At 42.7% G+C, this 17422-nt stretch overlaps 1 protein-coding gene across 5 annotated transcripts in view; it reads left to right on the top strand.

The window, feature by feature from the left end:
• The window catches only part of ABR (ABR activator of RhoGEF and GTPase), a 265327-nt gene that overhangs the window by 78893 nt on the left and 169012 nt on the right, over positions 1-17422 (top strand). For 4 of the 5 annotated variants that reach the window (XM_075263741.1, XM_075263746.1, XM_075263742.1 and 1 more), the window contains one exon: positions 11895-12079. In XM_075263741.1, coding sequence (XP_075119842.1) covers positions 11895-12079 — 185 coding nt within the window. Of the gene's footprint in view, positions 1-1343; positions 1558-11894; positions 12080-17422 lie in introns of those variants that run through there. The other variant, XM_075263744.1, reaches the window with a different exon arrangement.

Genomic DNA, 17422 nt, shown 5'->3' with positions numbered 1-17422 from the left:
GACGTGCTCTGGGTTTCACCCTTTACAATTCATGGAGTGACAACCATGGGAAACTTTGTGCAGCTATTTATTTACAACACAGACGTGTGCTGCATGGTTTTATTATTCTCAGATGTACATACATTTTCACAGCAGAGTAGACTTCCCTGTTGTGAGAATAAGCTCTATCACTATACATCCAGATATTAACACCCCATGGAGGTATACAGATTGTATAACATTTTCTGTGCGTTGAGAGGATTTCCTTGACTGAACTGAGCTTTGTGACCCAGACTCCCTGCATGGTAGTGACCTGTGATGCAAGGAGTCCCTACCTACTGTTCACGCTGCATAAAATGTACACACCAGATTTTCTCGTCCGTATTCCTCCGTGTGCATGAAGCCTACAAAGTTATGTTCGTAAAGTATTCTGTTTCACTGAATGACCACAGTTTTTGAACACAGTGGTGGTCATGCAGGAACCCTTCCTTCCATTTTATGCCAACGGGGCAGACAGAAGCAAGGCCTTGGCTGCACTGCTTCTATTAGTCCCAGCTAGAACAGCTGTGGTTGTGCAGTAAGGAGGAATGAGGGGGGTCCTGGCACCCCTAGTGACCAGTAAAGGCCTCAGCTATTCTATGGATAGGACATCACAGGCAATGGTGGCCAACCCAACATGCTCTCGACTTTTAAGATTTGTGAAGTTTTTTGAGTAGAATAATACAGCAACTGTAAAAACTAGAGGGGAGTTTATATCAAGCCAGTCAATAGCTGGTGCTGTGGTGACCTTACCCAAGACATTTTTTTTAATATGTATATGGCAAAGAGTAAGGTAGATATAGGTGTTAGTGTGAATGGAGCCCTATTATTCGTTGTGTTGACTATGGTATTAACTCACTTTGGCAGTCTTTGCTCAATAGTACAGTTATATGGAGGGGTTCTGGCCACATCAGTTCACCTTGTATTTGCCTGATTTTGTCTCCCACTCCTGACTTTTCCTGTATTGGAGCTGACCGTGATCTCAGTCCTGTAAGGACCTTGGATAGCTCCTAGAACTTGTTTCCTATGGAGTGAAGCCTGATGATACATGATAGTTGGGATGCGGCCAGCCTGCTAGACAGAGAAGCCGTGTCAGCTGGAGTCTTTGTAGGCGAAAGTAAAACCAGGCAGTGCAATAGAGTCTCTGCCGTATGGTTAAGTGGAATCCGATAGTGCTGCTCCCATATCCATCATGTACTGTTCCATAAGCCTTTTCCATCCTCCCTGAGGTCCCCGCCCCTGCACACTCTTACAGGCATCCCCAAGAGAGCCCCCTGTGCCGGTAATTGACCGGCTTCTGGCCCAAGCAGCCCCCTCCTCTCCCTCACATCCAGGCTCATCTCTGAGACGAGCAGATATACTGACAGGGACCGCTCTACGTCTCTTTCTTCCCCGTTTGTATCCATGGATCTGTTGTGTGCAGTGGCAGTGAAGTGAAGGGATCAGCGGGAGCTGCAGTGAAGAGATTGAATGGATTGTACTGGGGGAGTTTGCAGCCGCCTTACATTGCACAATTAATGGAGTGGCTGCAGGAGCGGGGTGAGTGGGGACCCTGCATGTGCGGCCTCCGTTCATTTAGGGTCACCGTGCCTAGGGAATCTTTGCTTGCATTTAACCAGATCTCTATGCCTTGATATTTGCAGGGCTCTTTTTGTGTAAACTGAGGTGACCTTTCCTCTGGCCCCTGTAGGACCCCATCGATCTTTGTTTATATTGGATTTGATGGGTTGTAACTTTCGTTTCATGTACTAGCTACACAATACATATCTGTATGCTCTGTCGGTGTGCTCTAGTTCTGTCTCTCCAGGTTGATTCCTGAAGGAGCTCTGCATCTCCTCACTGAGTATCCCTCCTCCTCCCCCATGGATTGTAAACAGTGACTGGATTTCCATTTGCAGCTCTATATGGCGATGTTATTGCTACGTATAGCGGAACAGTCATCCGCCTTTCGAAGCCTTGTTTTTTATGTATTGCTTTAATTACTGCAACCTGCAAAGTTGTGTATATTTGTGTCTGTCCTTAACACGCCACAATCCAGGGGAGGGGATTTGTTGTATGGCCAAGAACTGGCCCTATGGGATGTGTATAGGATAAAAGTAATGCCCCGAGTGTCTGCGGCATGACAACTGATGAGCGAAGCAGATACCATGATCTTCCAGAATAGTTATACTGTGTACTTACCGCCATCGTGCTTACTGACTGCAATATTAGTTTCCCCCATTCTTCTTCCTGATAAGGTACTCGGATCATGTTGTCTTAAAGGGAACCTGACACTGTGAATGTACAGTCTACAGGCACTGTGTTATAGGAGGAGCCCAGGAAACTGCTATATAGTTCTTTAGGGAAAACCGCCATATAACGTACCAATTATTTATTTCCACTTCAGTTCATTCTGGGCTTAGGCGTCCATTGGGCGGTCCGATTGAGTTGTTGACAATCATACAAAGAAGGCTGACAGTCATTGAGTAGGACCGCCCACTGGAATCAGAAGCGGAGAATAAGTAGGGATATAAATTAATAAATGACAAGTTTATGGCGGAACATTTCTAATAAAATTATATATATCGATCTGCTCATCTGCTCCTGCTCTATGACATAGGTTAGAGTGTATCTTAACGTGGCGCGTCCCTTTAAGTGACATAGCCGTCTGCAGTGGCTGCTAATTCACAATTTACATCTTTGCCATAAATTGAAAACACTGACCCAGACTGTCATATGATATAATATGTATATATGTGTGTGTGTGTAATATGTATTAAAGAGAGATGCAGACAGAGGCACACTCTTTGTATAGATATATGTATACAGGCATTATCAATTCGTCTGTCTGTCTGTCTGTCTGTCTGTCTGTCTATCTATCTATCTATCTATCTATCTATCTATCTATCTATCTATCTGTGTATGTCTATATATTCTGCATGGTTTTGCTGTCAAACCTCCCTGTGATTTAGTTTGCTCTTATAAATGAGCGTTCCCATCGTGTCTTTTGAGATAATAAATCCCTGGTCCCAAGAGAGTTGCGGCAATGTAAGTCATGCTTTGTTATGTAATCTTATCAGATGATGATCTGGTAACCACACTTGTCTTTGCCTTGTGGCGATAACATTTTGGCATGTTTATGACAGCTCCTCGTTGGTTAATTGCAGAGTCGGGGTTGGATTTCGATACAGCATCTCCTTAGGGGTTTTATACAATGGAGTGAGTTGGGCGCCTCTCTCTGGACTGTCACTGCAAGTACCATAGGCAGTGTAATGTAGTATCCCACCTCGTAATGTTTTATGCCGCTCATGCCGTACACATCTTACATATGTAGACCATTACTGTAGAATTGTAGGGTAACCAGCACATGGACTTAAAGATACATATGCGTATATTTGTATCTTATGATGTCTCGGAAGATGGCGTCAGTGCTGTGGGTGTACACAGGTATTATTGGGCCCCACAGCAAAATGTAGTAAGGGCTCTCTATGGTTTTAGTAAAGTGAGGTTTTTTTTTTTTTTAAATTAACATTTGTCTTCCTTATAATGTTTTCTTATACTCTAGCTTTACATTGCACTGTTCCCCTGTTGTTACTCTTACACTAGGTTCACTGTGTTTGGGTTTCTGTTAAGGGGGTTCACTTGGGAACCCCCCTGGAGCAAAAACCTAATCCGCTTAATAAAAAGAAGTGGTTACCCAGTTGTAGACTATATTGGGGCCTTTTGGTATTCCACCCGGGTTCCACCTGAAAAGAGTGAAAAATGCGGGGAGAAAAACTCTGACACCGACCACTCAGAGGCTGTAACGATAGGAATGGTAAGATCCAGTTGGTCAATATAGCCATAAATTTCTTGGAGGAACAACACTATGCAGAATTAGAAGATAACATGCTCCTGAATTTTGGTTGGGCATTAATATTCCTCAGTGTTAGATAATTATTTATTTCTACATTTCCAGGAGGGATTACAGAGGAATATCACAATGCAAGGTAGTAAGAAAAGATGTTCTAACATTGTTGCTTTTACAGTTATTTACTAGATTAGACATAAGCACAATGTCTGTTATGAGTCTGCTGTATTATGAGTGAGGGTTCCCCCTCATCGCTGACTAGCGACCGCCATCTGCACATACAAATACATGTCAGCCTTTAGTCACTGGGGGGAGGGGGCAGCTGTGCTTGTGAATACAGCAGAAACCTAGCTACAAGTAAGGTTCCACTCATATCACGTTTTTTTATTTTTTTTTATTTTTTTTTTTACATTTGTTTAGCAGATTCCAACGGATGCAAAAAACGGACCCAAATGGATGGCCATCTAGTTACATAGACATCAATGTTTTGCACTCTAAGCAGATGTAAAAAACGTAATCTGAATAGCGCCTTGTTTGTATTCTGTTATGATCTATTGGCAAACCACACAACACTCTTTCTTTAGTTTGGCCTAAAAGTACTGTCTCCATAAGATGCTGCTCTTTAGGGTAGAGGGGAGGGAAGCGGTGGATCTTGGATCTGTCCAGAATCCACATAAAAACTGACCTGCAGTGCAGATGTTACCGTAGTTTATGGTGCAGGTTTCTTCCTTTGCATTGGAATACTTGTGGATATCATAGAAGATTCTGCAGATATTTTCTTCTGCAATTTATGTTCTTTGTATACATATCCTTAAACCAGGGAAGCATACCCCAATGCCAGATCACAGTATAGGGCCCAAATCCATTCTCCCCTAGCTCCATTCAGAGAAAACCGGCGACTATATTTGGCTGGCGACACCGACATGGAAACAGTAGGGAATTCCACCTCCTCACCTCTTCCTAATCTCTTCTGCTGCTTAAAGAAAACAATTGTTAATATAGAAGTAAATTCCAGTTAGAATCCAGTTTCTTCTTATATAAGGAAATGTTCTAAGGCTGCCTTGTGATTCACTTTTCTATGGCAGTCATATGTAATATTGTATGGAGGCCGCCCGCCCGTGACCATGTTGTGTATATACATCACGAGCCATGAAGTAAAGTGTGCAATGTGTCATCTCGGAGTATGTGAGTCAATCTTCGGCTCTTAAAGAAATCCCCATGACATGGGATTCAGGTATGAAAATGGCTTCACTTCTTAACCGTTTTGTGTCTGGATAGATTTACAAAGCATTCAAGGCTTTCACGTCTTAGTATGGCATACTGCTGGATTTATACAGTGTCGGGGGCCTATAGGTGGTCACACCATCTTAGTTTTTGGTATAGTCAGGTAGATAAGTGCATCTTCAAAATATCCCATCATGCTTTGTTCCACTCCATATTTCATAGGACTCTTTATGTAAATGGTTAACCCAGTATCTCTCCGGCAGGAGTTCTTTGAGAATAATTATAGTCCTCCCACGGCTTATCACGCTAACACAAGATCTCATTCTGCTCATCTCTCCCTCCGCTTCTTCATTAACCTCTCCGCTCCTCAGCTCGCTTAGGCTGGAATCACACATGCAGTTTTCGGTGCAGATTTTGCAAACAAGTCAGAAATGGATCGAGCAGAAAACAAGAAGTGTATTTTTTCCTTCACTGCATGTGTCTTTTGTGCCTTAGGCTTTGTTCTCATCTGGTCTGGACCATTCATTGCAGATTCTGTATAAAGTGCTGGACAAGTAAGCATAAAGTGACAAGCACAATGACAGAGAGCCGGAGTGTCTTGGGTCCCTTAGGTGCATATTACAGATTGGACACTGTTGTGTCTTTGTTCTGTTCCTGTGAAGGAAAGTGAGAAATAACACAAGTTTGATTTTATCTTCTACTGCTAGCCAGGAGTTCAGGGATTATCCATCTTTGTATCTATATTACATCTACTGGTCCAGGGCAATGTGGATCCCGGTGATGGTTATGTGAAGGGAGTCTCACTACTCACTTGCCGCACAAAGTGTAATGGCAGCTTTAGGTACTACAGAGCTGTCCCATACACTTCTATGGTACCTAAAGTAGCACAATGAGTGGCCAACATCACTGGGAGTCTCAGTGTCTTGGAACAGCTGATCTGCAGGGGTCCCGGGTATCAGACTTCCACAGATCTAATATTGATGGCCTAACCTAAAGATAGGCCATCAATATTGCAAAGTTGGATAACTCTTTAAGAAGAAACACCAAAGGTGGGGTTACTCACTAGCACTAGGCTTGATCTCTGGGGGCCCACTCACAGAGGTATACAGAACGGGAACCGGAAGGTTCACCTTGATACTTGATGTGAATGGAGCGGTGGTGTGCAAGCGTGGCCAGTACTCCATTCATTTGTGCAGGTCTGCTTGGGATGGTGATCTCAGACTGCCCCATAGAAGTGAATAAAGGACTGGCCACTAATGTGCAACACTGGCCCAATCACTTGGATAATTCACTGGTACTTAAGCCCCTAGTCTTGTGATCATTGACGTCCCAGCATTCAGACCCTCAGTCATCAGCCGCTTATCCCTCTATCCTGGGGTTAGGGGTTGCATCATTTATGGCACAGCCCCTTATTATTCACACTTGATCATTGTTTTAATACAGATAATACCTTCTGTGTTTTCAGATTTGTTTATGTAAAGTACAGTACGACAGTACGCATCTTAAGAATTGCACAGACTGAGCTCAACAACAGGGTGGTCTGTGTCTCAAGGTGGTCCCAGAGACATCTCAGATTAGTGTAGGCAGAGAAGAAGCCTGGTCACAATACATACATAAGCTTTGTATGTATACAACCACCTACAGATATGTACAGATGTAACACTCTATTTCTGGATTTGGCTCTTTAGCATTCTACTTTCTGTAGGTGGGGATATACTTGCAGCTGTTTATGAGCTTCAGTGATGTATACTGCCTATGCTGTGGCTTATACTTATGGCTTCCACGATCATCACTTTGTATGTGCCTGGGAGGGTATTTTCTCATTGCCTGTAAATACGGGGTACTCATCATTCTAGCCTTGGTATTCCTAGCCAAGAGAATATTCAAATAAATAGATATATTATCTATCCAAGTTGTATCTATACACTACTAATGTTCAATGTGGTTTCCACTGGTAACACGGCAGATGTCCTTGGATATGGAATCCACTCAGCAATCTGTTGTCTCAGGTCCTTGGGGGTTGGGGGCAGATACACCAAGTCCTTGATGAGCCCCACAGAAATAAGTCGCAGGGTGTTGGGTCTGGAGGCCAGTGTACCGTTGGGGAATCGTTGTTTCCTGCACAGGCGATCCAACATGCCAGTAGAGTTTCATTCAGGTATTGACAACCATCCAAATGGAATTGTAGAGGTAGTTGCACCATCCTGCTGACAGCCGTTCCTATAACATGGCCAAGTTGGTACCCTCAGTAAAAGCGAAGAGACTGTAGAATTTGCACCGGCACATTTGTTTGAGTTTCTCATGTGGTTTTTGTGAGACCTAAATTCTCATATTGTGGAGATTGACCTTCCCATCAAGCTTCATCGCTGAACACTAGACTACAGCAAAATCCTTCTCTACCAGTCGACCCTGCAAGTTATTGCACAGTTATTTGCCCCATCCTTTATAAATCATCCTGTATTTGTACACATTAGCCACAATAGCCTTTATATTCACACGTAAAAGCAGCTTCCTTTAATATCAGAATTGCCGATCTGCTCAGTCTTATGGCGTCTACATTATCCTTATATTGTTAATGGGTCAGTAATTATAACATGCAGCATAGTAGGAAGAAAACGACAACTTCATTGATATGGAATATGCACGGATTTACATGTTTGGCATTTTGCACATTTATGACTGCGTGTTCATACATATAAGACTATGGTAAGAGGGAGATGCTGGATTGGTTGTATTGATGATGAATTTTCTGTTACTCTGTGGTCAATTTAGTGGGGTCTTCCTCGACCAGCTATTGATGTCTTAACCTCTGTATCAGATTGGTAAGAGTCCAACGCCCCCACCAGTCAGCTTATATCTGCACAGTGCACAGAACTGGATGCAGAAGACTCTTTGCACTGAGTAGTGGTTATGTCACACTACTGCAGCTGAGCTCCCATTCATGCTAAGTTGTAGTACCCTGGAATGGCCACTACTCAGTGTAATCCGTCTGCTTCCAGCACTGTACAGATATCAGCTGATCAGTGGGTGCTGGGGGTCAGACGCCCACCAATCTGATATTGATGACCTACCCTACGTATAGGCCATCAATATCAGTCTTTCAAACCCCTCTGTTATATATTCCTATGGTAGGCAATAACTGTGAGTGCTCTCGGAAGGGACCCCTTTTTCTTTCGTTATGCCTATAGTAATAAAGAACTTCTAAGGACATGAAAATGTCTGAGCACAAACCTTATTATAAATGCTTCGCAATGTCATTAGGTAATGAAAACCTTTAGAGAATCCCTGATTTGCGTGTGGCAGCGAGTCTGTTTGCTGATGGCTATCCTGAAGGCCGGCAGGGTTTGCTATGTATTGTGCACTCATTGGGTAAGAGCTATTGATCGGTGTGCACTCTTTCCCTGACGTTACATCTACCTCCTGCTTTTACTGTACATTAATTATGTAAATGAGCGCTAATCCATCCTAGAAAGTGTAGGTGTACAAGGATGGTCCTGCTGGAGGAGGGTAGACCTGATGAAATGATGTATTGGGGATTGGAATTCTTATACTTAGTCCTCTGGTTCAATAGTCAGAAGAACCTGTAGAAGTGTTTCCCCACCGGGGTGCCCAGGAGCCCTGATGAAGGGTTCCCCAGGACACAGCAATAACTAGACCTGTCATCTTTAGGCAAACTAATACCAGCCTGCATGACTGTGGTGTCACTACACAAAACCTCCCACTCCTCCATTTTTTCACTGATTGACTCCAACTCCTTAACCGACAACTCCTTTAGAAATGGCTGATGGCCATGGTCAACCAGGAACAGTATAGATAATCTAATTTATTTTATTTTTTAACTCCAGTAATTGATTCCTAGGAAAGTAAATATCTAACAAGCTTGATCCCAACCTTTGCTCCACAATGCCCAATACACAGCCATACCAGCTTGGCCAAAGATACTGTACAGATGAGAAGATATAATGATAGTTGCTGTAGGGTGGGCACAAAGTAGCAGTGCTACCAGGCCTTGGCCCCAAAGGTCTATCTGCCACAGAACATATACCACTATTCTAAATGGCACAAAGCAGGTAGGGACCCCTTCACAGGTTTTACACTGGGGCCTTGGTACTTCAAGTTACGCCTCTGACCATGGACAAGGAAGAAGCTTACCTGGTACTCTTAGGCAGGAGTGGCAGTAGGGTAAGGAGTTACCCCATGGTAATGTTCAGATTCCCACATTTCTGAACTCTTGTATATAAGGACTCTTGCAATAAAGGGATCTAATGGCTCTGATGTGCTTATGTCTATGGCCATTTAAACTCCTACCAGGTGAAGAATGGGCCAATAATCTGACCCAATTTCAGAAAGTCTGTCTGTAACCCTTTAAGTAGAACTATTATAGGAAATTTGCCGGATCATGGAAAAATCCCTCCATGAGTTCTTTTGGGTAGTGATGGCATTTATGCCCCAGACTAAGTTTAGTCAACACTTGACATTTCTTGTTTGTTTGTTTTTTATGGCATAGGGATATAATATGTGGTAGATTTCTTAATGTAATCTCAAGAAAGAGAGAGGATCAGATTGGTTAAATCCAACCTGGCTGGTCTTTGTTTTACCCCAATGTCAGAGGCCATACACTGGACCCTATAGATCAGGGGTAGGCAACCTTTGGCACTCCAGTTGTAAAACTACAACTCCCAGCATGCATACTTGCTCTGCTGTTCTTTGAACTCAGAAGTGAATAGAGCATCTTGGGAATTGTAGTTTCACGGCAGCTGGAGTGCCGAAGGTTGCTGACTAGAGATGAGCGAACACTGTTCGGATCAGCCGTTCCGAACAGCACGCTCCCATAGAAATGAATGGAAGCACCTGGCACGTACACTTTGCCGGCGGCCGATCGCCGTGCCAGGTACTTCCATTCATTTCTATGGGAACGTGCTGTTTGGAACGGCTGATCCGTACAGTGTTCGCTCATCTCGCTGACCCCTTACATGTTAAATGGTCATGGATCAGCTGATACTTGGCTAGCTGGGGGCCATATTCACACTGTCAGTATCATTGGCCGTGTTATTGTCCATGTGCATCTTTCGAAGTGTATGGAAATATTTTGTAAATACCATTGAAATCTCTAAAATACTGTATACTGTGCATCTGTGATTGTATAAAAGACTTCCAATTCTGTGCTGCTTACATGGTTCTTAAAAGGGTTGTCTAGGACTGGAATAAAACATGGCTACTGTCTGTGTGGTCTCGCAGCTAAAGCCTATTCACTTTATTGGAACTGAGCGGCAATACTGAACACATCCCAACAAGCCTATGGAGTCAGTCAGCCAAACACCTACTCCGATATCTCTGTTTTTCCACAGTCCGACTCCTTCATAAATGGCTGATGGCCGTGGCCAGACAGAAGCGGTAAATCTCCTCTAATTCAGGAAAAACCTAGTGATTGACTTCCTAGAAGTGTAAATATACGACATGCTATACATCTACATATAATTTGACCATAGCCTTATATAATATTTCATTTTAAAGCCAGAGTCCGTAACTTTTTACAGCTCCATCTAAACCTGGCCCAGACTCCATAGCCCTGAATCCATCCCTAGGAAAAGACGTAGCACTGTTTTTGGGGGAAAAAAGCAGCAATGTTATTGTAATCCTGAACAACCCCTTTAAGCTCAATGTAAACAGCACAGAAAAGAAGGATTGTTCTAAAACCCCTTTAACATGAACAATCTCCCCAAATGATGTTAAACTTTGGCCTAGCGCCAGCCTCCAGCCATTTACCTGCGTTTCTTTTCACTTCTTGTTCTCCTTTTTTTTTTCGTGTCCATTCTCTTACGCTTCGTAAAACCCACTCCTCTCACCAGTAACCGATTAGGACTTTGTAAAGTGTCTGCACATTTGCTAAAAATCCTGCATTGAAGGTTGCTATGGTTACGCCCGTTCCAGGGGCTTAAGGCCTATGATTTAGAGTTAAATCTTAAACATATAGAACATAAAACAGCGCTCTCGGGGGAGAAAAAAAAAAAAAAACACAACAAAACAATTGGCAGCGAAATCCACGCAGTACTCCACAGTAAAGGTGTTCTTTTTACATGTACCTTTTTATAAATTGTATTTGTACAATAACTGGAGCTTTAAAATGGAAACAGTGAGCCCCCACACCCCCCTTCTGTCTCTCTGACTCAGAGAAGGAGGCAACGAGCAGGGCCCGGAATAGCTCTGATGCTGTCATCTGTGGACAGCCGCTGATTTTCCAGTTTTCACAATCTCACAGGCTTCCCCTAATCCTTCAGTCGTAGTGCGTTTCAGAGGTGGTCAATTGACCTCTGTGATCTGCATTTAGCTGAGGGACTGGCTCCTCGGGCTTCTTCTCCAGCTTTCTGATGCTTCTCCTATGTGCTGTGCCTTCCCGTGTCTCTCTGTACTCCTCTCTTACCTCTTCTCAGCATCATTTTCTCGTCTTCATTTATTTCATCTTTTTTAGGTTTACGTTGTGTTCTAGTTTATACAGTCGGAATTCGATTTTCCAGCTTGTGTAACTCTTGTATTTTTTTTTTCCATCTGCCATCTCCTACACCTGCTCATTTCCATTTTAAAACTTGTTTGCCCTTTTGTATTTCATTCCGCGTTCCATCGACTTCCTCCTTCCCTGTCGTGTGTTCGTTTTCCAGCCTGTTATTTCCTTCACCCTCTGTAGCGTTCATTCCCTGTGCTTCCCTTTCACTTCTCCTCTGAAGAAGCTCAGATGCCAGTATGACCCCCAGGCACAAGCCGTACGCCTCTTCGTTGGCCGCCCTTATCGAAGGCACTCAACGGCCTTTCTTATTCCTCGTAACAGATTTCAACTACGGCACCGACGGGTATGACGCCGAAGGGAATGAGGAGCAGAAGAGCTCTCGTGAGGGGTCAGAAACTATGCCCTACATCGATGAATCTCCGACCATGTCCCCACAGCTCAGTGCCAGGAGTCAGGACAGTGTGGATGGAGTCTCACCTACTCCGACAGAGGGCTTACTTCCCGAGGTAAGAGATCTTTCTCATATCTTGTGTGCTAATGTGGTCAACACTGTTCACAGATTATGATTTTCTATTATATGTAGTTTTTGTTCTGTTTGACCTGTAGAATATGTCGATTCACTTCTCTAGTATGTGGTAGGACCTCTTCACTGCTATTGTAATCTTTATTTTTATTGTACTTTATTGTACTTTGGACTTTTTACTTCTCTCGTCTGCAAACAAATAGCAAATGATTGGCTAACTTTGCTGGCTGTTGTGTATATGTCATGACTAAGCGTGTTACACACTCACGACACATAGGCTACTTGGATTTTAACTTTTCTGTGTGTCCGAAATAAAGCCGCATATTATCCCGGACTGCTGGAGACCCTCCATTTCTACAGTTGCCATTTCTATGTGTTATTGTGCTTGGTTCTTGGGCAGAGCTAATTTGCATCCTTTTTCCCAGGGATCCTTGCCTGTAAAATCCTGCGTCCCAGCTGGATCTCCATAAAGAGAGCCCAGTACCTTGGAGAAGTTTATTTTGTTTATTAGGCCCCCTGCACTAGTTTGATGCAAAGACCACCATTATCTTGGAGGACCTTTACATTGCATAGCTTTTCTTTAAGATCCCATACACCAGCTGCGTCTCCTCAAGGAGAGCCAGTACTTTTCATTTTCGGATAATATTCAAGAACGTTTCCTTACAAAAAGCATCGACTACACAGCAGATAAACTCTGATGGGGATAATGTATTTTTTTCCCCATTCTAGGTTTTATTAATTTCCTATTAGAATTCGGAACAAAGTTTAATGTTCGTGACAGATCAGCAAGGGCTTCGTACATGTGTGAGTGGCATGTGATGGCACTTGAGATGAGATATATGTTATGCTGCTTTTTCTCTGGTTCTTCTATCTCGTTGCCTGGATATTATGTATGTCAGAAATTACTCAGATGTGATGTGTGTGGGGGAGTGATATTCCGTGTACTGTAAGTACGTTCAATTAAGGCATATTGAATCAAGCTGTCTATGGTTATTTATGACCCGAATTACTCCCCATTGCCTGGCATTACATATAAGAAAGGTAAAAGGCATGTGGCAAGCTTAAATACTTCATCGTGCATCCATTTTTTTGCCAGTGAAAATGGTCTGGTTATTTTTGCAACTAAAACACGTGCCTGTAGAACGTGCGCTGCATTAGCAGGGGTGTTTTGCAAAAAAAAGCATTATAGACCGCTATCAGGGTTCTTTATATAGGTGTTGGGGACACCTGGTCTAGTGTTTAAAGGGGTGTTCTGGTACTACCAAGTAATCTCCTATCCATTGTATAGGGTGCAACTGCTAGACTGGCCAATAGGGTTACCATAATGGGGATCTCATGTCCCCCTGCATCAAGACAGTAGCCATGTAGCAGAATGTCCAGTGTCACTACATTCATCCGTTCAGTTCCTCTTGCCTGTGGTTATATTGCTGGGGTTAAATTGGTAAAACAGGATCCTTTTTCTTGCAATAAGTAATTGTTGATCTATTGATAGTGGGTAGGTGGTAAGTTTCTATTCCCATAACACCTCTTTTAAGGGAGCCTCTTAAATAATTTGGGACATTAATCACCAACAGATTTTATGGACACGTTGTTTGGTATCCCAAATATCCATATCTCTGCGTGTGGTTTTTAGATTTACCAGCAATTACGGTAGTCTGATGAGTATCGTGGGAATGAGACTCATCTCTGTTGATGCTCATGGTGCAATCTAGGAAGTTATTCTCAGTCACGTATAGGCTTTTTTTTTTTTTACCCGCTGGGCTAGGGATAGGCATATTTTGGAACGAAAAGGGTATGTTCACACAGCTAAATTTAGTGCGGATTTCAAGATGGAGGGGCAGAAATCTGCCTCAAATTCCTCTTCCTTTCTTTTGTATGGATGTACCCTAAAACGCTGGTCCAGTAGAACCTGTTTTGTGGGTTTACCATTGCAAATTTACATGAAAAGCTGCACACAAGTACATTTTACAGCAGGGATCCCAAACTTATGTAGTTCTCCATCTACGTTTAGATATTGACATTGAGCTGTATTAAAAGAGGAAAAAAAAATCCTTCTAAATATATGACCAGTTGATATGGTTTTGATCCTAGTACCAAGATCTAGTAATGCTTTGCCATCCCAGGCACCCATAGTACACAATAGTTAGGGAGCCACATACATGGGGTCTGTGAATCACTGATTGGAGAACCCTATTTTACATATTAGAAACAGATTATTGAAATGTCTATGGTCTCTCAAGAGAATTCACCTTATCCTACTCATTGCACGTGAGATTAATGTATGTGAACCCCCAGCATCGCAGTTGTGATTCATTCCTTTGTTGCAACAAGGAGTTGTAGGGTTACTAGAACTTGTGATCTCTGGTCTTATGATTGTAATATCATCATCATCATCCAGTCAGCTGTAGATGAGACATAGATGTAATAAGCAATGAGAAGCCAACACTAAGAGAACTCCAGACTTCTATCACACTATTAGTTGCACGTCTGACGTCCTCCTAGGTTTGGAGATGCTTGGTGTGTATAGGCTGGCTACATACTAGCTGGGCTGTGCCGTCACATTGCTTATGATTACTACACCTATCATCCACTAGATAAAAGATGCTTTCCACTGTTTTCTGTAGTGTTCTCCTTTACAACCTTAGTGCAAAAGAGCAGATTTTGGAAGGTAGCTCTCTATAGATTCCAACCTGAAATGCCTCCTTTTTAATTACATCACCATCTTTAGGATGCCTATGTAGTTAAATAGAACGGTGTGGCAGGACTTTATCTTCCTGCGCTATTACTCAGGTATCAGTTTAATGATGTTTGATGAAGACTTGCTGTAGCGATCTGCAGTAGAGGAGGATCATAGAGCTTCAGGGATCTAGGATGGACAAGTGCTGATGGTTGTTTTTATTTATATGGGGCCTCTGGGGACATTTTTAGTTGTCAGGGGCCCACTGAAGAACATTATTACTTCTCAGGGGACGCTGTTAGTTGTCAGGTGGCGCAATGGAGGACATTATTGCTTGTGAAGGGGCCACTGTAGGACATTATTAGTTGTCAGTGGGACATTGAAGGACATCATTACTTGCGTGGGGGCTACTGAAGAACATTAGTACTTGCCTGGTGGCCACTGGTGAGTATTGTTACTTCTGGGTGGAAATTATAGGATGGTGTAGCTTTTAGGATGCATTCACAGTTACATCAAAACTTGCAACTAAAAATACATGTAGTTTTGATGTGGTTCCAGCTTTAATTTCAAAAACGACACAAAAAAACCCCTGTAGGTTTTTTTTTTTAATCTTTTTTTTCTCGTGATAAAAATGGTCGAAAGAATTTTTTTTTTCTAGAGCTGCTGCAAGTCTTCAAAGGTTGGGAAACACTGCTATAGATTACTGAGGGTTTTCTAAAGAAGAAAAAGCATAATCTGGGAATAATAGCCAAGCCAGAATAACTCCCATCTGCAGTCAGCTGTGATGAGGTTTTTGCCTCTCTCTGGCTGTGTGAGACGTCTTGATGTGGGTCAGAAGGGGTAATGTGTCTCATTACGAGGATATGGTATAGGGGCTTATAAGACCATGCAATCCCTGCTACGAATTCCGGGTAAGTGATATACAAATCAGACCTCAAAAACCAATGACCACACCAATAAATAAATCTAAATTCTAAATAAACAAGACCAACGTAGTCTTATTTGCCTATTCCTTACCTAGAATCCTTAGCAGGGCATCCATGGTGTAATAAGTCCCCTGTACTAGATATTACCTCTTCTAAAAGTCAATATGGCCACTTTAACATTGGGATTTTCATCCCGTAATTCAAGACCCAAATGAATAATCTACCTAATCTTTCAATAACTCATCTCCATCCTAAATCTCTTCCAGATTAGGCAAAATTGCTTACTTGACAACTCTCTCACAAAGTCTGGGAGGCCCCCCCAGAAAATATGGAAATATCCAGGAGTAATTCAGCAGCGTGCCAGAAAGTGCACCCTTTGGAAATGTTCTGTGTATGGTAGCGGCATACTAAATCATCAGCCTTCTTGGCCAAATACAGATTTGGAGGTGCTTGTGCATCTATAGGAAGGGGTGTGGTGTGTGAAAGTGGAAAATGGTATACACCCAAAAAATATATAGAGATTCTAGCAGTTATACATCTTTATATGACTTATGCATGATATCCACATTACTTATCTACTAATAGTTTATTATGGCTGAAAACCATTTTGATTTTTTATGAAATTTGTATGCCCCATTCACCAGACCGGAACTTCATCATCTATGTATATGAAGCCAGTATTTCATTTCCTAATATCCTGTATCTGTATCAGCAAGAATAGAGCTCCGATACTGAACCAACTACTGTGTTAAGAAACACTGATCGAAATCCTAATCTTGCAGGTTGTAATCCTTTATATGATCTTTAATGAATCTATAGGCTCAGACAGCTACAAGAGGGACTGATACAGTAAAGGTAAGGTCACACATGGCTACAAACCATTCCTTCATGTGGTCTTCTTGCATATTGGTTCTTGAATCCCTGTTGATGCTTGTGTATAAACTGTGGTCTACCTGCAAAACACATGAACATCAAGAAGCATTAAAGAAACCACTCCTATTATTGGTACCAATAAGTGTTTGTGTTTTTTGGACAAGCGGTCGTAGCCATCTGTGACTTTGCCTGAAGTGCTGCTTTTTTTTTTTTTTTTTTTTTTTTTTTTAATAGATTTAGATTACAGTCAGGGCCATTTTAATACTTTAGTGGTTTACTAAATGGGCCCCATCCAATGATTTCCTAAGTGAAGCCCCCTGTAGTTTAATGTTCCCTCAAGTGGCCCTCACAATAGCTCCTTGCTCTACCACTCTATTTAACCTTACATGCCATCTAAGGAGGCAGATAGAATTGAAATCACTGCCTGCTGCCCAGGACAGCCCCCAATGTGGGAATGCCCCATTCTATCCAGGACAGCAAAGGGGGCCCCCCATAAACGTAGTGCCTGGCATGTATGCTTATGGTTAAAGCAGCCCTGATTACAGGTATACACAGTCCAGTCACATTGATGTGACCATCTGTCACAGAATACAGAATAACCACCGTTTGCAGAGCGGACCACTGCGAGATGTGCAGGAACAGAGGGGATGTTGGGATGATGTTCACTGGGATGTTGAGCCATGCCGACTCCAGTGCCATGGCCAGCTGCGCTAGGTTACGCGGTTGAGTATCCATGGCATGGCATCCAACAACCCGATTGAGGTGGTCCCACAGATTCTCGATTGGGTTCAAGTCCGGGGAATTTGCTGGCCAAGGGAGTACGGCAAACTCATCCTGGTGCTCCTCGAAC

The sequence above is a fragment of the Leptodactylus fuscus genome, chromosome 2 (assembly GCF_031893055.1).
Source record: "Leptodactylus fuscus isolate aLepFus1 chromosome 2, aLepFus1.hap2, whole genome shotgun sequence".
NCBI classification, from domain to species: Eukaryota; Metazoa; Chordata; class Amphibia; order Anura; family Leptodactylidae; genus Leptodactylus; species Leptodactylus fuscus.
This window is presented reverse-complemented; position numbering and strand designations above follow the sequence as displayed.